General features: G+C 45.0%; 1 protein-coding gene across 3 annotated transcripts in view; it reads left to right on the top strand.

Moving 5' to 3' along the window:
• Positions 1-23,468, top strand: part of ABCA5 (ATP binding cassette subfamily A member 5) — a 35,358-nt gene extending 11,890 nt beyond the window's left edge. For all 3 annotated transcript variants that reach the window (XM_040530970.1, XM_040530972.1, XM_040530971.1), the window contains 32 exons: positions 55-243; positions 586-733; positions 1,583-1,751; positions 3,341-3,399; positions 3,927-4,037; positions 4,256-4,431; positions 4,740-4,859; positions 5,637-5,775; positions 5,938-6,028; positions 6,219-6,358; positions 7,827-7,946; positions 8,963-9,164; positions 9,412-9,581; positions 10,420-10,553; positions 11,645-11,782; positions 11,942-12,055; positions 12,425-12,595; positions 13,574-13,687; positions 13,906-14,043; positions 14,407-14,481; positions 15,008-15,099; positions 15,795-15,921; positions 16,059-16,176; positions 16,292-16,383; positions 16,538-16,713; positions 17,195-17,270; positions 17,355-17,449; positions 18,163-18,282; positions 18,465-18,614; positions 19,517-19,596; positions 19,857-19,912; positions 20,597-23,468. In XM_040530970.1, coding sequence (XP_040386904.1) covers positions 55-243; positions 586-733; positions 1,583-1,751; positions 3,341-3,399; positions 3,927-4,037; positions 4,256-4,431; positions 4,740-4,859; positions 5,637-5,775; positions 5,938-6,028; positions 6,219-6,358; positions 7,827-7,946; positions 8,963-9,164; positions 9,412-9,581; positions 10,420-10,553; positions 11,645-11,782; positions 11,942-12,055; positions 12,425-12,595; positions 13,574-13,687; positions 13,906-14,043; positions 14,407-14,481; positions 15,008-15,099; positions 15,795-15,921; positions 16,059-16,176; positions 16,292-16,383; positions 16,538-16,713; positions 17,195-17,270; positions 17,355-17,449; positions 18,163-18,282; positions 18,465-18,614; positions 19,517-19,596; positions 19,857-19,912; positions 20,597-20,704 — 4,008 coding nt within the window. In that variant the 3' untranslated portion in view covers positions 20,705-23,468. The remainder of the gene's footprint in view (positions 1-54; positions 244-585; positions 734-1,582; positions 1,752-3,340; positions 3,400-3,926; positions 4,038-4,255; positions 4,432-4,739; positions 4,860-5,636; positions 5,776-5,937; positions 6,029-6,218; positions 6,359-7,826; positions 7,947-8,962; positions 9,165-9,411; positions 9,582-10,419; positions 10,554-11,644; positions 11,783-11,941; positions 12,056-12,424; positions 12,596-13,573; positions 13,688-13,905; positions 14,044-14,406; positions 14,482-15,007; positions 15,100-15,794; positions 15,922-16,058; positions 16,177-16,291; positions 16,384-16,537; positions 16,714-17,194; positions 17,271-17,354; positions 17,450-18,162; positions 18,283-18,464; positions 18,615-19,516; positions 19,597-19,856; positions 19,913-20,596) is intronic.
• Positions 23,469-25,316: the final 1,848 nt, after the last annotated feature.

The following is a 25,316-nucleotide window of genomic DNA, read 5'->3' as shown; positions in this document are numbered from 1 at the left end:
TTATTTCTTTCTTACTCTTTCTTACTTACTCTTTCTTTCTTACTCTGTTCTTAGGTATTCTTTGCACTTATGTTGACACCTCTATTTAAAAAGTCAAAGCACGTGGGTATAGTTGAGTTCTTGGCCACGCTGGCTTTTGGATTTGTGGGCCTGAATATCGTCCTGCTGGAAGACTTCCCCAAGTCTTTCGTGTGGGTTCTCAGCCCCCTGTGCCAGTGCAGCTTCTTGATTGGTGTCGCACAGGTAAAGAACCTTCTGCTTGGACTGCAGCTTCGTAGTGGTCATTTGTCTTGCATCATTTTTGATAGGTAGTCATAGAGATATTCTTTAAAAGTTTTATTTATTTATTTATTTAATAAGCAGATGGTGGGGAAAAATGCATGCCTTAGTAGCTTCCCCTGGCAATTTTAATATCAAGTAAAATACAGCGCACCATCAAGCAACTTTATTCTTTATGTTGTTGCTGTGATCTTGGTCACTTTTCAATTTTTTCTGTTGCTACGTTCTGCACCCTTCTTGTCATGCCTTGCCAAGCTGATACAATATGGGTGTGTAACATCTCGGTCCATGCATGTTTGTTGGCAGGTCATGCATCTGGAAGATTATGAAGATGGTGCAACATTCTCAAATCTAAGTCATGGTCCTTACCCACTCTTTATCTCACTTATTTTACTGGTGCTGGATAGCATATTTTATCTGCTTGTAGCTGTCTACCTTGATCAGGTTATTCCAGGTATGTTCATGAGAGAAATTGAACTGAACTGTGCTAATGTCATGAATTTCCAAAATACCGAGCCCTTTGGTTGAAATCTCTGGTGGAGCTGGGTGGTATTTCTGAACTCCTGGGTCCTTTCCTCCTTCCCGCAGTGTTGGCATGCAATGTTTGGTTTGATTCTAGCTGTGGAGAAAGGAGATGGTGCTGTTCTTTGCAAGTAAAGTTTAAACTGTGACTCGGGATACTTTTAGCTGAAATAATTTATATTCTGTGAAACTGCGAGACGGGAGGAGGAAGTATTAGCATGTTTAGAATTGATGGTCTTTAGGTGTAGCAGCTAAACCTTGTCTCCATCTTTCTAAAAGGCTTCCTTACTAGGCTAGCTTGGGTCGTAGTCTTTGCAATTTGTTCGTATGGGATAAAAATAATAAAGACTACTTTGCCTGTTCCAAACCTTTCCTTGTGACAGCAGTAATTGAACATGAAACGTAGAATGAAATTGTTCCTTGTGTGACAAACGCCTGGGTTAAGCCCTTCTGCTGCCTTTGCCTGTGATCTCCATGGCTTTCTAGTGCATGTAGTTAAGTTACCGTTCCTTCAGCACTGGAGATTTTTCTCAGATAAAAAGAGATTTGCACATCTATTTAAATATTTAACAAATCCAGGACCTGCTAGCAGCACTGATGGAAACCGTGGTTTAAATACAGATAATGTGGACTTGGCTGGTGTAGTCCCTCCAGAATTTGGATGTGGGCTGGCTCCTGAACTTTTAGCAAGATAGCTCATAGCTTTTATAGCCAAATCCCAAAAGCTGAGGAATATTTACAGTTGTAGTTAAGAAGTTTTCTTTTTTCCTGTATTACCTAGGGGAGTTTGGACTACGCCGATCATCATTTTTCTTTATGAAGCCCTCGTTCTGGTCAAAGCACAGAAAAAATTACAAGGAACTGTATGAGAGCAGCATCAATGGCAATTTAAGTTGCAGTGAGATGGTTGAACCTGTGCCTTCCGAATTTCAGGGAAAGGAAGCCATCAGGTATGATTCCTGCCCCACGTGCAGTTTAGCAGATCACCTGAGTCTCCAATGTTTAATTTGTAATTTCAAAACTACTTCTGTTTCTCTAATCTGCTGATTCAAATAGCATATGGTATGCATTGCGGAGAGTTCTCCACACACGCAGCACAGCTAGTTTCCATATTCAGTGAAGCCCCACCATCAGCTACATGGATGCTCTCCAAGGGTAAATCACTGGCCTTAAAGAAAGGGTTTGTTTGTGTATTGTATTCCTTCAGCTGGAGTCCTCTCAAAAACGGCCGGTTTTCCATTCCTTCAGTCTCACTGAGGCCGCGAGAGGCGTAAGTGATTGCAGATGCTGAAACGCCTACTCTGCTGGGAGAGTTTATTTTCTGGTAATGCACATTTGAGGAGAGAGAGCTGAATTCTAGGTTTCTGCGAAGGCTGTTATGTTCTCCATAGACAAGAGGGGAACTTCATGGTGGTTTTACCAAGCAGTCATAGGCAAGAGGGTAAAACAAAACTGCAAAATAGATGTGCTTAGTCTCATCATTCACTCTTCATTTTGCGTTGCCTGTTGTCTTGCACCCGGACTGTCTTGTGTTTTTAGTGTTTCTCAGATATTATTTTGAGAATCTTTCCTTTAGTTTTTGTTTTCATCACTGTCCAAATGCATAGCCTCACGTGAGCTGAGAAACTCTGTTTTCACTCCTCTTTTATGGCTCCACTAGTCTCAAATGAGCTTTTGAGCTTAGTGACCAGAATGAGTGTTGTGCTGTCCGTGCTCTCCGTGTCTCTTTGGGTGTCTGCCATAGGTTGAAGTTTTAATGGAAATGTTCACATGAGGATGCTGTGGTCATTTTTTTGCCTTATTCATCTTTCCTGGACTCTTTCCATAGTGTCTCTCCACCAGCTCCCCATCATTCTCCCATTGTCTTTGCACATACAGGTTTTGTTGTCTTTTGTACCCTGTTCCTCATCCCATTCTTCATACTTATAATTTCATTCCCGACCTCATTTACAAGGTGGTCAGGCTTCCAAAATCCATCCTTTACGTTGTGCCTTCAGGTAAACTGGTGTTTGGTTTTGGTGATGTTGGTTTTTTGTTTTGAAATGCAGTAGGGCTGGAAGGAAGGCTTTTACCTCCCAGAGAGGAAATACCTGTTTTCTTTTGCTTAATTTTGGTGGAGAACTGCCAGTAATCATGTCTTCGGAGTCTTGTTATACTAATACCTCTTTTCCACATTGTGTCTATTGAATCTTCTGTCAGATTGTGAATTTACTGGGGAGTAGCCGTGCCCTTCTCTAACTTGGGAAGCTTCTAGTGCATTATTCTACTGTGTGAAAGAAACACAGACGTGAAATAATTCGGTCTGTCATCATAGGAAATGCCTAAGAAGGCAACAAGGAAAAGTTTTCTGATACCAGGGTGGAGATGATTAAGTTCTGTGACAGGATGTCCTGTCTCTTGCATTGCCTCTATGGCTCGTAGATGTGTTTTGTGCCACTCTAGCACAGTCGTCTTGCTGTGACTGTTGCAGCGTGTTGAACATTCAAAATGACATATAAAGATCCTAAAATAGCTTATAAAATGACATGTCTTCTTTCAGAATCAGCTGTGTTCAGAAAACATTCAGGAAAAAAGGGGAAACTGTGGAGGCTCTCAGAAGTAAGAACATTTTAGCTTTTAAGCTGCTTATCAGATGCAGAGGAGCAATAGCTGGATTGTTGAGTGATCTTTTTGTGTTTCGGTTTGGGCTTTTTGGTTTCTTTTACTGGGGGGGGGGACTTGGAGCGTGAATGCCAGATGTGCTTGTGTGCGCCTTTTCTCACCATTTTGGCAGTGATCTATAAACTGGTGCCCCCGTAGAGGAGCCCTTCCCTCACTAAAGAAAGCCTGGTGACACTGTCTCTGTCACTTCTCCTCCTCCCCTGTCGTCAGGCAGCACAACCTGCCTGCCCCATCTCCCCAGCCCTCTCCTTGCCCCGTGGCATGAAGCCCCATGCCGCTCATGGCCGCGGCCACCCTGCTGGTAGGCCGCAGCACAGCGCAGAGGCCGGGCGTTCCTCCCAGCAGAGCGCAAGGCTTACTCCATGTGTCAGTTTTTGATTTCATCTCTCTGGCACAAACTCACTTGGGGTGCCACGAGCTCATCACCAACCTCTCCTCTCTCTCCTGTCCACCTCGTTGGCTAGACTTGTCCTTTGACATCTACGAAGGCCAGATCACGGCTCTGCTTGGGCACAGCGGGACCGGGAAGACGACGCTGATGAACATCCTCTGTGGGCTGTGTCCGCCAACAGATGGTGAGGCTTCCCGCTGCCAGGAGCTTTGGCCACCCTGCTTTTGAAAACCATTGTCTCTTCTGATTATCTCAAGATGCACCAACTTTTTCTCCAGATAACGTCTGAAAGAGTCTACTTGAAATTCATGCCCCTCTTTAACTACCCAGGCCAGCCTGCTTTCTGGCTGCCTGTAAAAAAAGAAAAAAAAAAAAAAGTTGATTGTTTTGGGCTTTTTTCAGGGTTTGTCTCTGTCTATGGGCACCGAGTCTCTGAAATTGATGAAATGCTTGAAGTGCGGCGAATAGCAGGCGTGTGCCCCCAGTCTGATATCCACTTTGACATACTAACCGTGGAGGAGAATCTCTCCCTGTTTGCTGCGATTAAGGGAATACCTCAGAATGACTTGATACAAGAGGTAAGTCGCTTGGACAGCCTTATACATGCAGTCTTATGTGTTCATTTTTAACCTATACAGGACTAACCCTACATTGCCCAGATGCTTCCTGAAGGCAGGTTTGGAGGGGAATATTACTTTACAGTACAGCAGATGGAGGCAGAGTACAGACAGACATTTTCACAAGGATAAACTGTTCGTTTTTTTGTAGGAAACTAAAATGCATACGAAATATATAAATCTTAGCATTAATTTGAATGCTAAAAATTGCAATCTAGTTTAAAAATAGCCTTTTATTTAAGTAATAAATCTGTTTCTCACATTTAAAGGTGCAGAAGGTGTTGCTGGATCTGGATATGCAGCCTATCAAAGACAATCAAGCTAAGAAGTTAAGTGGGGGACAGAAAAGGCGGCTCTCGGTTGGAGTTGCTGTCCTTGGGAACCCAAAGGTGAGGGTGACAGAAGTGCTCCCAGCTTTGTGTTACTAACACACCTAAGTGATGATGTTTCTTCTCAAAACCAACTAATGCATTTAGCGTGTAAGATGCATAAGTTGATACTGTGAGCAACTGTTACTTTTTTCCCCCTTATTTTTAGTTTTAAACAATCCAAGTAATTTTGGTTCAGTAGTCCAACCTCCATGCTTGAAGGTGTTAATGCCTTAGTATTAGCTTGGTAGTAGCTGTGGATTTGATCTCTTTATGAAATAAAGAACTGAGAAGCTTTATATTGTTCCTGGCAGGTAATATTTAGCCCCTAACAGTGAATCTGAGCAAGACTCTCCTGCAAGCAGCGCGAGCCCTTGGCTTGGGAGCAGAGCCACAGAGCTCTCTTGTGTTACAGATCTATTATTTCTGCCCTATAGGAACTGGGGCTGCTTTTAGATGGGTATTAAAAAAGGATACATCTGACAGTTCACTGGGATTTTAAAAGCATATATTTGAGCATTCCTTAATAGACAGAGTCAATGCATAGCTAAATGTAATTGCACTTGAAATAGAATAAAACAGATTATTTCATTAACTTACTGAATGATTTTTCCATTTGTCACAACAGGAGATATGTTTATTCAAAACAAAGGGACGATATGATGTCTCCTGTGTATTTTGAGCAAATAACTAGCAGGCTTCAAACCAAAAACCTGTGTCTGTCATTTAGATAGGATTTCTGAGGCTGCACCTTGCACACGGATATTGCTTTGCAAACGCTTCTCCTTTTGCACGAAGGTTTTGCTGCTGGATGAGCCGACTGCAGGCATGGATCCGTGTTCGCGGCACATCGTCTGGAACCTCCTGAAAAACAGAAAAGCGAATCGCGTGACAGTTTTCAGCACTCACTTCATGGACGAGGCAGATATCCTTGCTGGTGAGCCCTGCTGCGGCCCTGTCCGCGAGCGACGGTTGTGTTACCGAGCCACGGTGGTGCTCCTGCAGCCAGGGAGGCACCGTTACGTGAAGGGCTTAGCTGGGTTCTGGGGCCCCTTGGCAGTCCTCTTACTCAAAGGGCCTTCTTGATTCCTGTTTCTAGATCGTAAAGCTGTGATTTCTCAAGGGATGTTAAAATGCCTTGGATCTTCTCTCTTTCTGAAAACCAAATGGGGAATTGGCTACCGCTTGAGGTATTCTTTTTGTGTGACTTCATCTGTCTTTGTTTTCTGTGCAAATCAGTAAGACAGCACCCCCGCCCCAAGAAGGACCCTTTTATCATATTCTGAATGCGTGGTGCTCTGCAGGCTAATATTTCTGATCCGGGCATCAGGACAAAAGCTGCCTTTTTAAAACCAGTTTCTTGTGTGTTTCTTTTCATAGCATGCACATCGATGCCTATTGCAACACAGAAGCTACAACCTCGCTGATCAGACAGCACGTACCCACAGCCAGCCTGCTCCAAGAGACCGACCAGCAGCTCGTGTACACCCTGCCACTCAAGGACATGGACAAGTTTGCAGGTATTGGTGCAGGGTGGGATGGCCATCGAAGGGAAATCCATCAAGCATGGCTGTAGCCTGCAGTACTTGTCAAATGGTCATTTCTGCCTTTGTGCGTTTATACATGCTCCTTGTTGGGCTGTGGTTTGGCTCAAGATCAGTCAGCGAGGTCTTTGATTTAGCTCTCACCGGTTTCTCAGGCGAGTGAGGACCTTGCTGTGTTCCTCAAGGGGCTGTGGTGCAGATGCTGAGGAGATGCCTGTGGCAGAAACGTGAAAAGACCCTGTTGTCCAAGAGTCCCGTTGTCTGGCACAAGCATCTTCTTACTGCAGAACATTTCAGTGACCAGGGCTGGCCTCCAGCAGGAAGCTGAAAAGTCCTACAATAATCCCCCTTGTTGTGAGCCACAAAGAGCATTGTGGCCCTGCATTGAAATTCACTGTTGAGAGAAAGAGAGTGTGGAACAAATGTGTTAGTTTCACTAGATGGCAGCAATTATCTGATTTTAATTGTACACAGCGCTCCTTGTTTGTTTCCCAGCAGAAAATGGAAGAAACAGTGTGTCCTTTTCACTATTGGAAAGGCTAAGGGGGAATCAATATGGATGTGATTGCAGCTCATATTTCATAAATGCCCTTTTCCCGTTACACTTAACCAGTTAATAATTTATTAGCTTTACCTTTAGCAGTCACTGTGCATACTTTTGAAAAAGAAGCATCTTTATGCAAGATTGATTCAATTCCCCCAACCTGTTTTAAGGAGAAGCTGAGGTTAGGATGTGCCTCTGCAACGCAAGCAGGAGCAACTGGGGAGACCTGGCGAGCGTTGTTGGGTGTCCAGCAGCTCTTCCCATTTTATGAGTTTGTGTTTCCCTTCAGTGTGGCATTGGCTCTGAAGTTACTCGTTTTGTCAAGTGCTTCGCTTCGTAGGACTGGCAAGAGCCTGGTAGTGGTTTTTACCCTGAGGCACTAATAAGCACTCTCTCTCTGAACCTAATTCTGGTCACCAAGCTGCACATGTCATCCACAATCCCCTGCCTATATAAGCTGGCTTTACAGATCTGGGTGACTTTTTTTTTTTTTTTTTTTAAATGTGCAATTATTATTTTTTTTTTTTTTGGTAAAATCTCTTTGTACCTGGGCACAGATCTAGGTGGGATGAGCTGTCCTGCGGTGCTGTGCCCAGGAGAGGGGCTCTTGGAGCCAGCCAGGAGGCAGTGCTGAGCTCAAGAGGATGCTGATTTCTTGCACCACACACCACGTTTTCCCTGCCTAACCACATAGGATGAAAAGTGCTGTGCTAAAATGAGCCTGTCCCCACCTTGGTTCTTGTGCCATAACCTGTGTCTTCAAGATGAGGTAGCCACATTTACACACTATGGTCTGAAGGCCTTAGGGAAGCAGAGTGCATCTGGCTTGCTTGAAGATCTCTCAGGAGGACGATGTGATCCTGTCCCAGAGCAACCAGTGTGCTTCACTTCTGTCTGCAGGCTTGTTTTCTGATCTCGACACCCATTCCCATTTGGGCGTTATTACTTACGGTGTTTCCATGACGACTCTGGAGGATGTCTACCTGAAGCTGGAAGTTGAGGCAGAAATCGATCAAGCAGGTGGGCCAGCCCATGGTGTTTCCTGTTCTCCCTCATATTTGGTTTAGTATGAGGTAGTGTAGATGTGGCTGTGCCACGTCACTGCTAGGAGGCTTGCTGTGGAGGTAAGAATTAAAAACGCCTCACGGAGCGCTGTATCTGGCAGCACAGGGCTCCACAGGCCTCACGTTATCCTAGGTTTTTGAAATATTTATCAGGAAAAACACACACAAGCTGTGAGCTGGGTGGGGAGAAATTCTGGGAGGATCAAGAGAAAAGGTTTTTTCTGGCTGTCTCTGCAGCAATTTAATTTTCATACAGTGTACTTACATCTCACTTCTTCACTTCACAGCTGCACTTCTTATGTCTATCTTATTATAATGTGCTCCATTTACCTCATGGAGCTTACTTTCAAGAAATTCATGATATAAAATTTATTTCCAGCCTTCTAGGTGAGCAGTAATATTAGTAGCCTGCACCTAAGGCTGAAGCTGAGCTTGTCTTTCTTCCCTTCCTTTAAATTTCAGCCAGATGGAAAGCTGGGACCGCTGACTGTTACTCCAGAGCTGATCAGATCTTCTGATGTCAGCTGTGAAGGGTTGAAGCTGCCTTTATCTTTTTACAGCTTTTTTGCAATGCAGAGTAGTAAACTATCCATGCTGCAAAATTTTTGAGTGGGCGTAAGGGGGTTTAACAGCTGAGTGTGCTTATGCTGAGTAATGCAGGTATGTGCCTGGGCTGATGTAGTGGAGCTGGAGCAAGGCTGCACCGTCTGAGTGCTTGTAGGCTATCAGTTTTGTTCTCCCCAGGGAAGAAATTTGTGTCATCTGCCTTCAGTGTCTGATCTGTGTGCTTTGGGGTACATTAGTATCATTGAACTTGGGGCTAAATTGAGAGCTGGGGTGGGACGAGGTGGTTTCTCAATAGCAGGGGCCAAGAATGGACTGCAGCCGAGCTTCCTCCAGGCCTACGATCTGAAACCACATAGCTCTGTCAGAGCAGTCCAATCCATACCCTTTTACTCTCTTCTGTTCCAGATTACAGCGTGTTTAGTTCCCAGCAAGTGCAGGAGGAGGCAGACACAAAGTCACTCGACGACATGGAGCAGAGCCTCCTGATGCTCTCGGAGACCAGGTCGCCCCCGATGAGCCACGCAGCCCTGTGGAAGAAGCAGGTTTCCACCATAGCAAAAGTTCACTTCCTTAGTCTCAGGCGAGAAAATAAATGTGTCAGAGTGATGTAAGTATTGAGGCTTTCTGGTCTGTATACAAAAATCTCAAAACCTGTTTGAATGACGCCAGAGAAGTGGCAGGATGAAATTTAATTATTGTTTGTAGTTACATTTAAACATAACCAAGTGTGAGGCTATTCATTGCTGTTGAATAGCTGCATTTTTGGGGTGAGGGAGATGTTTTAACTGACGTGCACATAAACTGGGCCTGCGTTTGCTGAATTTTAATAAAACCAAACCTTTTCTTTCTTTCAGGTTGTTGCTTTTTCTGATTTTCCTTGTAGTTCAGATTTTGTTGTTTCTCACGCACCACTACATCAAAAATTCAATAGCTCCTGTCAGACTCTCCCCGGATTTGTACTTGCTGAAGCCCGGGGAGGAATATCACAAGTACAGGAGTCGGCTGCTGCTGCAGAACTCCACAGGTAGGAGAGGGAAGGAGCTCTGCAGGGCTGGCTGCTGGCTACTGCATCCCCTGGGGCAGGGAGAGGAAGGTGCAGGATGGGGGGGAAGGTGGCGGGTGCAACTTTTTGGGTTCGGAGCGACTTTCCTTGAAGTGAATCCAAATCAAGCATTTCTAAGTGGCCAGACACGGTAGAGAGTGATAATCTTCCATGTTGTAGGGTTCACTTCAGAGATCTCCCTTCTCCTCCCGTGTGTAGTGGTGCTGTGCTCCCTACACAAAGACGATCCGTGTGAAGGAGCTAGTCACAGAGACACTTGGATACATCAACGTTAAAATCCTGCTACAAAGCGCTTTGTAAAATTACTTTCTTTTTCAACTGGAGATGTTTTAAGAGTGGCTAGCAGCAGCGATCTGGGCAGTAGAAATAAACATCTTTTTGAGCTCTCGGGAATTTGTACATAATACGCCTTCAGTCCTCCAGATACTGCATCAAAGTGCCTCCGATTTCTATCTGTTAGCTAATGCTCCGTGCAGCTGAAACGCTGGGTAACCTGATGATGCTCCTTGGCACCTCTGCTTCCAACTGTTGCATTTGGCCTGTGCGACTAAATTGTATAAAATAACCGAGTGTTTCCTGAGCTCTGGGGAGGCTGTGGTGGGGGAAGCAGAGACAAAAACATCTGCGGTGCTCAGAACAGCAGAGGACTCTCTTTAGCGGGCACGTGTAATGAAAGGGTGGTTGCTATTGTAGGGTCACATCAGGGAGAAAACTGCACCACTGCTGAGTTGAAAACGCATCAATAATTTTATGTAAAATACTGGAAGCTGGTGATGTCTTTTTTTCTCTCTCTCACCAGACTCAGATATTGATGATATTGTCCACTCTCTTGGGAGCATGAACGTACTGGTGGAGATGTTCAATGACAGCGACTACGTTTCAGCTGCCCCTCACAGTGCAGGTTTAAATGTGTTCGACCTTGAATCCAGACAGGTGAGACAGACAGACCGACCGACCTGTTCGGTCATATCCCAGAGCAGCTGGCCAGGGGCTGGTTTTGTTGCTCTGTCCTGAAAGGCATGCTCAGGGTGAGCCTGATGAGGTTGATGCTGATCGTTCATTTGAGGTGATAGGGTTGAAATTTCATCTCTGCTGTTTGTGTGAACATTTGGGGACCACTCTGTGTATTGAGGCTCTGGGTTGTTTTCAATAAGGAGATCAAATTTTTAAATGTCTAAAGTATTGAATTATATAATCAAATAATGTCATATAATATTGCTTATGCAAGAGGTCTGCAAAGAGGACTTGTATTAACAGAATGGAAATATGCTCAAAATAAATTCATTCTTTCATAATGATAATTATGGTAGGTTAATAAAACTTCCATTCCTCTTCTTTCCTCACAAACACACAAAAAGCCAAGAGAAATATTTTACTTCACAAGAGACCTGGCATATGAACCTATTTCTTACTTGCACTGGCTGAATTACGCAATTTGACAGAAGTATAATTCCATGGTGCTCTCATGTGTAAAGAAAAATGAGTATCTTGGACTGGAAGTATTCATTTCACAATGGTCACTGAAGGAGTGTCAGGGTGATTTGAATATCGGGGTTGTATTTAATTTCCAACAAAGGAAATGCTTTGCAGTATGCCAGCTCTCTCTCTTGTTCTCTTTTTTATTTGTTGCAACTGCTAATAGTGGTGTGACAGTGCAGTCCTTAGCTAACGTAAATTTTTGTCTGTTTTTAAAATGCATTAGCAAGAACTTATGAGTGCAGCTCCTTGTGTATTGTTTTTCAGGCTGTAATTGGCTGGAGCATCATTTGTCACAGTGTAACAGTTGCATAAAACATTTTGAGGATTTATTCCAAATAATTTGTTCTCTATGAGCATGACTGTATTATTGAATTAGGTTTTGTGTTCTAACCACTCTGGGCAGCACAGAGCTTCCTGCAAAGCATCCTCTGTCGTGCAGAGATTTTTTTACCATTGTTCAGGTTTAATTAAGCCCACAGGAGAGCCCTTTCAGGGCGTTACCCTTCAGGCAGACTAATTAATGTAACAAATACTTTTCTTTCCAGAACTATGTTTTCACAATCGTATTCAACAGTACCATGGTGCATTCCGTGCCAGTTTTGATGAATATTGTCAGCAACCTACTGCTGCGCACTCTGAACGTAAGCGAGAGCATTCAGATCTGGAGCAACCCCTTCATCCAGGTGAGCAGGGCTGGGGAGAGCTCGTGGCAGACAGCAGAGCTGGTGCTAGGGCGGGCTCAAGAACTCATGCTTTTGCACTTGCAGTTATGTTCCAATCATATAAATGCATTTTTTTCCCTTACGTGTTCTGGTATTGAAGAAATCTGATGTGTATTTCAGGATCTTCCAGACACTGTTTTCAAACTCGAGATCTATTTCGAAGCTGTGCTACTGGGAATCATTGTCACAGGCATGCCACCCTATTTTGCCATGGAGAATGCAGAAAACCATAAGGTAAACTTCTGGGCGTGGATTCGTAGACACAGGAGATCTTGAAAACCTTGGGATTTTTTGGAAAGATCTTCACAGGTGTTTTAAGTAGTATCCTTTGCCTTGCGAGGCACAGGGCAGCCAGAGCAAAGCAGGTGTGACTCCAGTGTTGGTGGCATCGGGTAGAGCAGGTTTCAGAAAAGCCCTTTTGCTTTCCGTGGAAATGTTACCTACTTTGGCAGGTAGGATCAGCAACAAGTGGGCAATGTGCTCCGATAAAATGTGGGCAATGTGCTCCGTCTGTGTAAAAGTGGTGAGTTGTAGCAAGAAATGGGAGCCCACCCGTGTACCACTGCAGATGACCATCATGGGCATTTTCTTTTCCCATTGCAGATCAAAGCATACACACAGCTGAAGATAGCGGGGCTTTATCCGTCCGCTTACTGGGTGGGCCAAGCTGTTGTTGACCTCCCGCTGTTCTTCTCCATCCTCGTCCTGATGATAGGCAGCCTCTTTGCCTTCCACTATGGCATCTATTTCTACGTCGGCAAGTTCATGGCTGTGGTGAGTGTGGTGGGGACCTGAGGGCACACAGGGGTGTGAGGGTTTGGTTCTGTTATTTTCCACAGGCATTTATTTTTATTAAATGGTTCAGCAGAGTTCTCCAAAACAATATATACAGAAAATGCCTGATCAGGGTTCCTTGTACAAAGTCACCAGCCTGAATGCACCAAAGGCAAAACTGCTTCTTCCCCTGGAAAAAAAAAAAAATAAAAAATGTGTATTTAGGGTTTAACTGAGAACCAGAATAAAAAAGAGCTTTAAATTACCAGAACCTTCCAAGGAAGTGCAGTGTCATTCTTTGCTCAATTTGCTCTGTGCTGTTGCTGCCATTTGATAATTGCGCCGCTTGCATCGGCACTCTGCTAATGACAAGGTTGTGGTGACTTTGAACACAGACCAGCTCTGCAATGAATTGCAGCATATGAATAAATTGAGGAGGCTACAAGTCGTCATATCTTTTATAGTCGGAGCTGGCTTTTCTGAGATCTCGGCTGTAATTGAGAAGAATCGGATTTTCCCAGTTTCTTTCCCAGAATTGGTAGTTGTGTGCTAATCAGGTTTGGGGTGGTGACCATTGTGCTGCAGGGCTGATCTGTTACTGGCGCATCCATCCTTTGTTCTAATTGTTGCAAAAATGCTAAGGTTGATGGTGGAATTCCTAATATATTTGATAAAATATTCAGGTAGATATTATTTATGGGAGCCTGTATTTTTGTGTGTGTTTTTTTTTTTCTTTTAAATAAAAGCAAGAGGAAATATAGTAATCATGGAGCTTCATTTAAGGGGGTTCCTATCTGTGCATTTATTTTTGTATTTAATGACATATGCTGAGTCATGTCATGAGATATGTCATGTTTAATGACATATCCAGAGTCATGTACCACCCTAGGATAATCACAGCTGATACACATACAAAAAAAAAATTCAAGCCTGGGTTCATGCTGTACGCTTCCTGAGAATCCTTTCTTGTCTTTGCAGCTTTTTTGCCTGATTGGCTACGTCCCATCAGTTGTGCTGTTCACTTATGTGGTCTCCTTCACATTTAAAAAAGTCCAAAATACAAAAGAATTTTGGTCATTTATATTCTCAGTGGTGAGTAACTTTCCCTCAGCTTTGGTTAACTGGGAGGACTGGTTCTCTCCAAAGCCACGCTGGCTTTTCCAACCTGGTCATTTCACTGTGTCCTTAATGCACAAGAAATCAAACATTTACCAATGTTTCTTTATTACTGACATATGCTAAATGACAAAAGCTTTAGAAATGTGCCTCAAATGAAAATGCTTTTTTTTTTCTTTCTTTCTTTTGTATAGGCAGCTTTGCTGTGTACGGTTGTCACCGAAGTGGCCTTTTTTCTGGATTTTTACACAGTGACCACCACCCTGCATTATGTCTTCTCTATCTTCATTCCCATCTATTCCCTTATTGGCTGTCTGATCTGTTTTATAAAGGTAAGGGCACAAAGGAGATGCTCTCCAGAGTGCTTGCAAATGGCTGGAATTGGGTGGGCACCTTTAAAGATGTGACTGGGATCTCCGTAGTGCTGTCAGTAGCCAGTTAATGCATGAAGGGCAGCTGCTGGCGAAAAGTCACCTTTTTCCTGCAAGCAGAGTGTTACAGGTTTAACATGAGGAAAGAAACAAGACTGCCATTAAATATTGAAAGGAAAACCATGTTGCTCGGCCTGTGGGGCTGGGCTAGTTTGGCACATTGATCGGGATCTGCACAGAGCTCACAGGGTAAAGTGCAATGCAGAATATGCAGTCTCTGGTAGGTAATTATTTCCTTAAACAGGTTTTTTTTTGCATTGTTAGGTCTCATGGACAGACAAACAGAAGAACGGAGAATACCACGACCCATGGGACAGGCTCCTGGTGGCAGTTATAGCTGTAAGCATCGTTATTTGCCATAGAAAACTGCTAACTCCTGCTGGGACACCCCTTCTTTTTGGGCATCTGCATTAGTAAAAAATTGATCTCATGCTCAGCATCTGTAGGGTCTGCTGCTTTGCAGGCTATTGCAGCAGAACAGCATCAGTAAAACTTGTTGTGCCTACCAACTCAATATCTCCTGCTTCACTAGTGTAATTAACAGTGCTGTTATTAATCCTGATTATTATGGGAGTCCATACCGATGGAGGACGAACTCCAGAGCAGGGGACAGTCTGCCTCTCTCCTAGAAGCCAAGCAATTGCCATTAAATCAAAGCAGACTTTTCTCTTCACTGCCAGCACTTTGTGGCTAAAGCAGGGACTTAAGGATATATTTCATCTTCTCAGAGCCATCAGCATTTCTGTGGTGGTGAAGAACTGGTGCTTCTCGTCACGCCGGTGGGGCTGCCTATAGGGTCACCTGTAGGATCTCCATCCCCGGAGGGCTAGCGGTGCTCTGACAAACAATTTCTGTTTGGTTTTAGCCCTATTTGCAGTGTGTCGTGTGGCTCTTCCTGCTGCGATGTTTTGAGGTGAAGAATGGAGGGAGGACAATTCGAGAGGATCCATTTTTCAGGTGTGTTTCTCTGTTAAGCAGAATTTTTAAAATGAGTAAGTCCAAGGAAGCAGTTCTTAAAAATCATGCAGGTGGTTGAACTGGAATATGTAGCATACAGTTATGGGGGATACTGCAGAAAATAAAATAGCTGTGTTATATCTCCTCCCAAGTGTCTAAAGAATTTGTTCTCTTAATTTCAGTTACCTGAAATTCAATAAGTGCAGAAATACAGCTTTAGCTTACTTTTAAGTTATCTTTGTTCAGAATAAAAAAAATTTGAGGACAATCTATATAAAAATAAGGTTAATATGGGGATTTTGATGTCTCTTCTGATAATGCATGACTGGGAGCACAGCTGTGAGTGCCCACCAGCGGGAGGGCGAGCAGCACTGCAGGGGCAGCACTGACTTGCCCCCAGCGAAGCAGAGCTGCTGCTTGCTATGCAGCTGTAAACTTCCCTTCCCACCGCATGATCAGAGATGTATGCTCTAACAAAGAGCTCAGCGTTAAAAATGGCATAATTGCAAACATTGACAGCTCCTTCAACTCTTTTGGGGCTTCTCAGATGCGCAGCATAAACACATTACTCCAAGGTTTGGCAAGCGCAAAAGCTTTCTGTATCAACTCGGAGAGCAAATCTGGATTGATTTCTCAGGAAGCTTTGCTCCACCGGAATGCTGAGCGCAGGCCTCGTGCTGTTTTCTCCCCCTTAGAAAATGCTTCACAAAAGTCAAAACGTGGAAGCTGCCGGATGCCCCACGCGACGAGAACGAGGATGAAGATGTGAAGGCGGAGAGGCTGCGGGTGAAGGAAGCGCTGAGCAACCCCAATGCTGAGGAGGTAACGCTGCAGTCCCAAACCCCAAATTCAGTGGCTGCTGGAGCTGCTGGGGGCTGCAGCCACCACGGGTCCTGGGGACATGGTTCCCGTGCAGAGCGTGCCAGAGCATCGCTGCTCCTACCTCTCTCCTTTCTTAGATGCCAGCGATCGTGGTCAGCAGCCTGCACAAGGAGTACGACGAGAGGAAGGAGTTCCGTCTGGGGAGGAGAATAAAGAAAGTGGCAACAAAACACGTCTCTCTCTGCGTGAGGAAAGGTTCGAGTTGGATCGTTTGCTGTTGAGCTGCTTTGGTTACAAAAATGACTCTTGGTTTTGTGAATTAATTTGTCTGACCTCACAGGCAGTGTTTTGTGTGTTGTCCTGCCCTTAGGAGAAATACTGGGATTATTAGGACCCAACGGAGCTGGGAAGAGCACGTTAATTAACATGCTTGTTGGAGAGGTTGAGCCGACCAGCGGGCAGGTATATCCTTCCTACAAACCAAATAGAAAGTGAATCCCTGTTTAACATTTGTCATTACTGCTGCCCTTCCTGACTGTCTTTTGCTAGCTCTTTAACAAAACCAGTTCTAAAACTGACAATATTATCGACTGAAGCTGTTACACTTCTCCTGCAGGTTCTGATGGGAGATTATTCTTCCGGAGTGAACAGCGACGATGACTCGGTTAAATTTGTGGGGTACTGTCCTCAAACTAATCCACTGTGGCCAGATATTACACTGCAGGAACATTTTGAAATTTATGGTGCTATCAAAGGAATGAGTCAGACTGATGTTAAGGAAGTTGTAAAACGGTAAGTAGTTTATTATAGAAACATTTGAGGTTTTAACTGCTTTTTTTTTCTCACTTTTTCTAACACGGTATTTTTTTCATTCAAGTTTATGATCAGATCATTTTAGCAAGTTTGTCAAGTTTTAGTTTGTAGCTTAGGAGATAAAGATTCAACCACACAAAATTCAATTGTTTTTTGTATTTTATTATTTTTTAAAAACTGTGAAATGCCAGTGACAACCTTGGCAGGGGTTGCGAGGGTGGGGAGGCCAGGGCTTGGAGGCATGTCTGGGTTGTCATCGCAGGCTCCACTGGGGGACACGGGGCCTGTGACGGACAGAAGTGCCCAGCTCTGATGCTGCCAATTGCTTTGCTTTTTCTGTACAAATATTTGTAATTGAGTTCCTTAAATGGGACTGGTTGCTTCTGGTATGATGAGAGGAAAGCTGAACCATCGCACTCTGCATTACCTGGGCTTTTCACCTGCAGTTCTCTTTCCACAGCATCTCAAGTGCCCTGGATTTAAAAGACCACCTGCAGAAGACAACAAAGAAGCTGGGAGTCGGGCTGAAACGCAAGGTATGGACGAGCTCCTAAAGCTGCCGTGGCAGCTGCTTGCGGGAGGCATCGTGTCGTTACCCAGCTCCTTTGCCCTCCTTTCAGCTCTGCTTCGCCCTGAGCATGCTGGGCAGCCCGCAGGTGACGCTGCTGGACGAGCCCTCCACTGGCATGGACCCCAAAGCCAAGCAGCACATGTGGTGAGTGCCGTGCTGGCAGGGGGCTCCTCTCTACTGGGGAATTGGTCCTGTCTGGGGAGCAGCCCCATCGCTGCTGGAGCTACCAGCTGGGGGCAGGATGCACGCCCACTGCGTCCTCTCCTGGACAGGGTGAAGAACGTGGAAGCTGGGAGAAAGAAATCTTCAAAGTAAAGGAACGCAAGGAGTATGAGATTTGAGTCATCTTTCTAAAAAAAAAAAAAAAAAAAAAAAAAAAAAAAAAAAAAACTGTTGTTGCTGCGAGGAGAGTATTGATCCACAAAATAAAAGGGGTTTGAGCATCACAGTGCTCTTTTCCTGCTAACCCAAGGTTACTGTTCTGTGCCAAACCCAAGGGAGCTCGGTAGGGCACCTTGCTCTGCTGTTAGTCCACAAACAAGCCCCGGGCTGCTGGGAGTCACTACACACCTAACGGGAGAGAAGAAATGTAACGTGCAACGCATGGTCACTTGGTGTCGGGACAGTCTGCCTGTGCAGCTCTCCGCAAAATACTGACATTCAGCTGTCTTTAACCTACACAGTTGTAAAACCTCAGTTAACAAAAGGAAACGAAGACTGAATTCGCTTTTCTTTCACAGAAGCGTTATTTATTGATTCCCCTCCCAGTATCTTCCTAACATTTTATGCCCAGTTTTTTTTTCTGCTGTTGCTTCAGTAGTGTTCTGGCTGGGGATTCATTTTTTCCTGTTTTGTAGGCGGGCAATTCGAGCAGCCTTTAAAAACAAGGAGCGAGCGGCTATTCTGACCACGCACTACATGGAGGAGGCGGATGCTGTGTGCGACCGCGTGGCCATCCTGGTGGCTGGGCAGCTCAGGTACTGCTGGCGGGGGGCTGGGGGGCACCTGCTGGCCACGGAGCGTTGCTCTAAAAATGTAGGCAACAATTGTCTCAACCTGGAGCAAAATTAAGTGTATGGAAAGGGGCTGTTAGATGTTAGTCTGCTTTTTGAGTGTGGAGTAAAGTGTGTACCGCCGTTTCTCTCTCTGCAATTGGCAGGTGTATAGGCACTGTTCAACACCTGAAGAGTAAATTTGGCAGAGGATACTTCTTGGAAATGAAATTAAAGGAAACACCTGACGTACAGCAGCTGGAGTATCTGCAGAGGCAGATTCTGCACATCTTCCCAAACGCAAATCGTCAGGAAAGGTAATATTTAACAAATAAACAGAAAACGTTGAGATTAATACAAGTCTCTGATTTCTCAGCAGCTCATTGGTAATGAGTAAGGAATGCCATAATGCTAACATTGACAAAAAAATTCCCATACAGCTTAAAAAAAAAAAAAGTTTTGCAAGTCAGCAAACCCGAAGTGCTCGTGCCACTGACCAGGGCCAAGCATCTGAATCGTGTGCAAAAGTGGCACAGCAGGAACAAAAACAGATTTCTGCATAACTGTTGCGTGCTGGCTTCCTTCTGTCATCCTGGAAACGGGGTAAATTCTGAGGCACTGAATCCCTGCCCTTAGCTGGAAACACTTGGTTGAACTGTGGGGACCTTGGGTTTGAGGGTGGGTTGGTTGGCTTTCCCCCAGCAGCTTTGACTTCCTGGTGACTGCTGGTGAGGATGTCGGAAAGAGCACTGCAGGCATTGCATAAGACACATCCCTCCCACGGGGGAGATTTGGAGGAGAGTTTGTTTTTCACAAGCCCATGTGCAGGGTAAAGCAGGTCCCTCTTCTGGAGTGCTGGGTGCAGTGTGACCTCTGTCAGAGCTGCTGTGAAAGGCAAAACTTCATCATTTAAGCCCTGGCAGGAGTTTTTGTGTCACTTTATAGGTAGAATATAAATGCTTGACTCTCAGCTGAAGGGCATAAAAAGCACTGAGCAGTCCCAGGTGACTTTCAGCTGAAGCATTCCGACCAGGGTGCTCTCAGACTGGTTATAACCCCTCTGCTCTCCTGGAGCTGGATCATCCCTCTTTTCTTGTGTGTGGACAACTCGTCAAAATGCCTGGAGTAGTCTTTAGTAAATGATTTAATTTGTTCACTTGGATATTTGTATTTTTGCTTTTTACCTGAAGCTATTTTTTTTTTGGTTTGATTGTTTCAGTTTTGCTTCTATCTTGGCGTATAAAATTCCTAGAGAAGATGTACAGTCGCTTTCACATTGTTTTTCCAAGCTGGAAGAAGGTAACTAAGCACTTGCCACCCATCATGTTCGGAAATCTTTCTGTCTCCACAGCTGATGCATTTCCCTTCATTCCATGTGCAGAGGCACTTTTGCATTTCTGTTTAAAATCCACTTAATTTCCTTTTTTCTATTGCTGTTGCCATCCCTGTTTCTTGTGAAGTCAACAGTAAGCACACGTACCAGCTTAAATGCTTTAAATCCAGTTGTCTCAGATAGTGAAGTATTCTTAAATATGCTTTCCCTTGAATTCTTTTAACAGTAAAACACACGTTTAACATCGAGGAGTACAGCTTTTCTCAGGCAACACTGGAACAGGTATGTTGAAGCAAATATTATTCCATGGAAGTAAATCATGCCAGGCTAAGGCATTAAAGTTTTCAGGGTGGTGTTTCTACAGCGGTCTGGGGCAGATTCGCTTCGTGTCTGCTGCCCCTGAGCCGTGCATCCCTGCAGGCATCCCTGTGCCCACAGCTGGAGCTCGGTGCCCAGCTCCGAGGGCCCGAGGCCACTCCGCTGGTGACTTCTCTGGTATTGGGAAAGTGGGACTGCACTTCCCCAGAACATGAATTGGGACTTTCAGTTCCCCTTATTCCCGTTTTCCCCTTTCATTTTAAAATAAGTCAGGCCAGCTATGCTGGCTAGAACAAAGAAAAAAATAATTGTGACATTAGTGGAACTATCACTGTGATTTCTTAGAAAGATAGGCATTGCTATTTTTTTATGAAAAGGGGATAAAACTGAAGGTTATTATTGCTTAATCTGGATTAGTTACTGCTGATGACAAATGCTTTCAGCTCGTATTTGGTTCAGCTTCCTTCCCATTGTTTTGAGGTGGGAGGGTAGGAGCAAAGAGGAAAAAATCCAAAACACTAAAAACTTCCGACTCGGATCTGCAGCAATACGTTCTGTATTTGTAAGGCTTTTACCATAAATTGTGTTGTGACTGAGCGAGTTCCTCCAGGGAACCTGGCACATTCGTCTCCTTTATGTCCCTTCAAGGTCTTTGTGGAGCTTGCTAGGGAGCAGGAGGAGGAAGACAGCAGCTTCGGCACCCTGAACAGCACGCTGTGGTGGGAGAGGACGCAGGAGGACAGGGTCATTTTCTGAGCCCCTCGCCATCCCGACGGCTCGCCAAGCTGCTGGTGCTTTGTGCAAGTGATGATCCCCTGCACCATGTCGTGCTGGGGGAGCCAAGCTGCCAGGGGTGAGCGTGGAAAGCGTCAGCGCTGGGGCAGGGAAGGAGAACGGCATTTGGGAACGCTGAGCATCCTGGCCTGAGCGATGCCGCTGCAGTAGTGGTGGAAGCAGTGAGGATCCCCACCGTTATTTTGCCTGTTGTGACATTCCTCCTCTGCTGCTTGGTTCCTGGTTCGCATGGAGTGAGCAGACGCTGCCAGGACGCTTGGGCATCTCCTGGAGTTGGTGCCTGCCCCAGCGGTACCGCTGCTCGCCGTGCTCTGCCAGTGCTGAGGTTGGGCTGCCCTTGCTGCAAGCCGGGCATTTGGGCAACGCCAGCTCCCCTGGAGCATCCTTCCCCTGCAGGCATCGCTGTCTGCCCAGCGAGGCTCCGTGCGTGTCCCCACAGGGTCCTATTCCTGTGGCTAATCCGTCCCTGCTCACACTTAGAAGATGCACCTGCTTTGGAGAGGGGGAAAAATTGCTCCGGTGTAACCGTATTCACTGCAGGCAGGGTCCTGAAGTACCCCGCGGGCTTAGCTTGGTGTCCAGCCAGCCTGGAACTGCTCACTTACAGCTACGACCCAGCACTTGTCAGCACTCGTGGTCCTTTCTGCTGCAGACTGGCAAGTGTGGCTAGCTCGTGCTGCCAGGCGTGGTGGCACTGCTGTGTGTAATGCATGCACTGTAGGGTTAAACAAGGTACACAGAAGTGGATGCTTCCCTCCCCCCCCCCAGCTCAGTGAAAGTACAAAGACATAGCTGTGTAGTTATGGGATTTGCAGAAATGTGTTTCTAGTCTGTGTCAGAAACAGTCCAATTCTGTTGTGGGGTGCGACGGCATGTATCCTGCCGGCTGGGCTGGAGACGGTCCCTTTAGCTGTTTCCATTCTTGGCGGTGAATCCATAAGCACACGCAACACGATTTCCTAATCCTTCCATGTAGTGATCGCAGTAAGTAATGCCGTAGTGTGCTCAGCATAGCGTGCTTCGTCCCAGCGTGGCAGTTTTTCATTCGCCTTCATAAACCCAAAAGAATAAGATCACATTCACAACCTCACATGTAGGAATAGTGCCTTTACTTTGCATAGAAGCACTACGAAGAAAAGAATACATAGTTCTTTATCCTAAGATCCAACAGATGTATGTTTAAAATATATTATTTTCTACACAAAGCTATCATCACTTTTTTAGTTTTATATGTGAAATTAAAGATTGTTAACTGTTCATTGTGTTCTGCAATGAGCAAATTTAGTGATGCATTTTTATCAAAACATTGGCTTCATAAGTCATATCAATTGTGTGTCTTCACGTTAAAGTTAGAAAATACCTTTTGCTTTTCTTGAGGAAATTCAGAAACCGAGGGTTAATGACGACTTCTGGGGCCCAACCGTTTGTACATAGTCTGTGTAATACTGTTTTTTCATCACGTTGAGAGCCCAAACCTGTTTTCCTTTGTCATCATGGAAACGTTTCTCACTCCAGCATGGGGAGATGTACAACTCTCACTTCCTCCTCCGTACCCTCAGGCTGCCACTGAGGGTACAGATTTTGTTTTGCGGTGAAGCTGTGAGCCCAAGAGCTGTGGTAGCACCAGGACCATGACCTGAATTCATCCCTTCTGCACATGCAGCCCCATTGCTGCCCTTTTGTAATTTTAGTCCCTTTCACTTAATAGGCTGTAAGGTAATTCTGTACAATGATATTTCTGTCTGGGTAACATCATCCTATTTCACGTAGCTTATCGTCTAACATTTCAAACAGACCCTACGAAAACTTTGTTAGCACCTGGAGTTCCTCAGCTTGGTTCTCCTGTTCCTCACCCCGGTGTAACCCAGGTGATGTGGCGCTGTAGTCGTGCAGCTACCCCTACAGAGGATCTGGCACGTTGAGTTAACTGTGTACGTGGGTGGGATCTTTTTGGTGGTGTGGCTTTGGGTTTCAATGTAGCATAAGGTGCCACCCCAAGACATCTCTGGAATTACAGTATACTATAGAAAAAGTCTTCCAAAGTGTCAGATGATGTCTGTAACTGCCAGAACAGGGAAAAAATATGCAAAATTAAACTAGAATACCCCCAAGAAGTCTAAGGTTTTATTCCTGCAGATTAAGTCCTTTTGTTCAGCTGTTGTCAGCGACGTACCAAATCCTGGCCATACTACCAGAGCCCCAGTTCGTGCTGTAGGAGGTACAATGCCTGGAAGAGGATGCAGCATGGGGTTTGGGCTTGCTGCGGGTATTGGGGCAAACCAGTTTCCTTCATGCTGCCTTTTCCAGGCATAATAATCCTTAGCTGCTTTGGAGGGATGTTGTGATGAATAATTAGCCAGTGTATCCAGAACTTTGAAGATGACTTTACTTTGTGGTCTTATTATAAGGATGTATTTTTATACGAATGAATCTAATGTGTCTGATTTTGTTCATGTTACCAAGAAAACCCGTATTTAAAAACACCTGAGCAGTGAGTGAACCGTAATGTAGCTGACATCCAGTGTTCTGGTAGCAGGAAACAGCAGGTTGTGGGTCTAAACATGTTTGTAACACTCCTGATGTCACAGTCAGGCACTTTGAATCATTTGCAGTTTAATACTTTTTTTTTTGTCCTATTTTACCATTCTGCTGTATTTGTAAAGTTGAGGTTTTCCATTTTCCAGCAGAAAGTACTACCAAAATAAAGATGGATTGGATTGTTAAATGCTCGTCTATTATGCATGTGTTTTGCTGCCCTAGAAGTAGGGGCACTGTCTCAAAAGCCTGGCCCCTTCCCGGAGCGCAGCGCACCGTGCAGGTGAGTGCGCGGCATTCAGCACGGCTGGAGCCTTCAGGGTTATTTTAATGCAGGCCTTAAGATCATATTTTTAATTGAATTCAGGGAATTGTGGTGTTGCAACACTTGGGATTCAACAGCGTGAGGATGTCGTGTTTCACAGCCAGATCAATTCAGCCCCGATCCGGGCTGTTGCTAAAAGTGACCCTGCAGCAGCTGCATGCTGCTGGCATGTGGAGCTGCGCATCTGCGGCGATGAATCATCTTCATCCACTTGAAAATTCACCCCACCAATAAAAGTAATTCATTTTTCTGGCTGGATCCGTGCCCAAGACAGGCTCACTGGGTGGCTGGATGGGTGCTTGCTGCAGGCGAGGAGCAGCGAAAGGCTGAGGGTGATGGGTTGGGGGGAGGAGGAGGAGGAGGAGAAGAAGGGGAAGGTCATCCACCTCCAGTCCTGCAGGTCAGTTAAGGACATAATGAAATGAAAGGGGGTTGTGCTTGTGGCAGGGAGGAGAACAACCCCGAAGAAATATAATCTCAGTTTAGTCAAAGTTCCCAGGTTTTCATACTAGTTTGTATTTAATGGTGTCCTAAGGGCAGCATGACTTTTTTCTTTTTTTTTTTTGTTTTTTAAGCTTCTTTTTAAAGCTGAAAAATGAATTAATTTCCCTGTAATGTTTCCTTAAAAGATCTTCAGAAAGTCCCTAATTCAGTATGTTGATTTTTCTCCTTAGTGAGAGTTTCTTGGAGCTTTCAGTTCTCTTTTTTTTTTTTTTTTTCCCCTAAACGAGTTGCTTCAAGCATCCTCTTTTCAGCGCCTGTCCCCAGCATCTCGCCTGCCCTGGTAGACACAGGCAGGCTGATGCCAGCCTGGCCCTGAGATCCCCCTCAGGAATCGTGTGCAGTGAGTGCTTGGAGACCTCATGAGCAGCACTTTGAGGTGCTTTGGGCTCTCTTGTTCCTCTCCGGTGGCACCCCGAAGGGCTGCCTTGAGCTGGAGGCCAGCAGCAGCACCCATGTGGGATGGGAAACCCAAAGGCGTGCTCACAGCAGGTGTCCCCTCTGTATTAAAATGCGTTCTCTGTACATAACCTGCAAGCATGCTGGGAGGTCTGCTTTGTGCTGGGTACAAGTGCACTATAGCATGGGGGATGTGCTTATAATCATTTATTTATTTATTTATTTTATTTATTGGTGAATTTACTAAAAATGAGCTGTGCATCTCTGCTGTGCCTTCCGCAGCCCCAGTTTGTTGTCTGATGGGAAGCGGTGCAGGAAAACGCAATGCTCCTCTCCTAAGTGGGCTCATTCTACGAAAATAAATAAATCGGCAGCCACAGAAGAGCTACAGCCTCTCGTTAAGCAGCAACCAGGCTGTTTCTGTGTTTTCACACAGAAAAAAGCAGATGCAGTCTCCTCGAGCTGCTGAAGTTCTAGGACAGTCAAATTACTTTCTCTTAACTACTTGAGTGGTCGCATGGCTATACACCCTTCCAACTCATTTGGATTTCCTGGCTTATCTGGCTTCCTCACCTCCCTGTTTGGAATGCAAATCCATTGGAAATCTATTTTTAAAAATAAAAATAAAGATAAATCCCCATCTTGATTCCAGCTGCATGGCAGCTGCTGGGAAAGCAATTAAAAGGAGTGGAAACTTTAAAAAAAAAAAAAAAAGTAAAAAATAAAAAAATTATTAAAAACAAAAGGGAGATTGAAAACACGAAATAAAAGCCCCATTGGTGCTAGGATGGAAGGTTTGCCCTGACAGAGGAA

This window comes from Cygnus olor, chromosome 18 (assembly GCF_009769625.2).
Source record: "Cygnus olor isolate bCygOlo1 chromosome 18, bCygOlo1.pri.v2, whole genome shotgun sequence".
Classification (NCBI taxonomy): Eukaryota; Metazoa; Chordata; class Aves; order Anseriformes; family Anatidae; genus Cygnus; species Cygnus olor.
The sequence above is the reverse complement of the archived record's forward strand: the minus strand, read 5'-3'. Positions and strand labels throughout refer to the sequence as shown.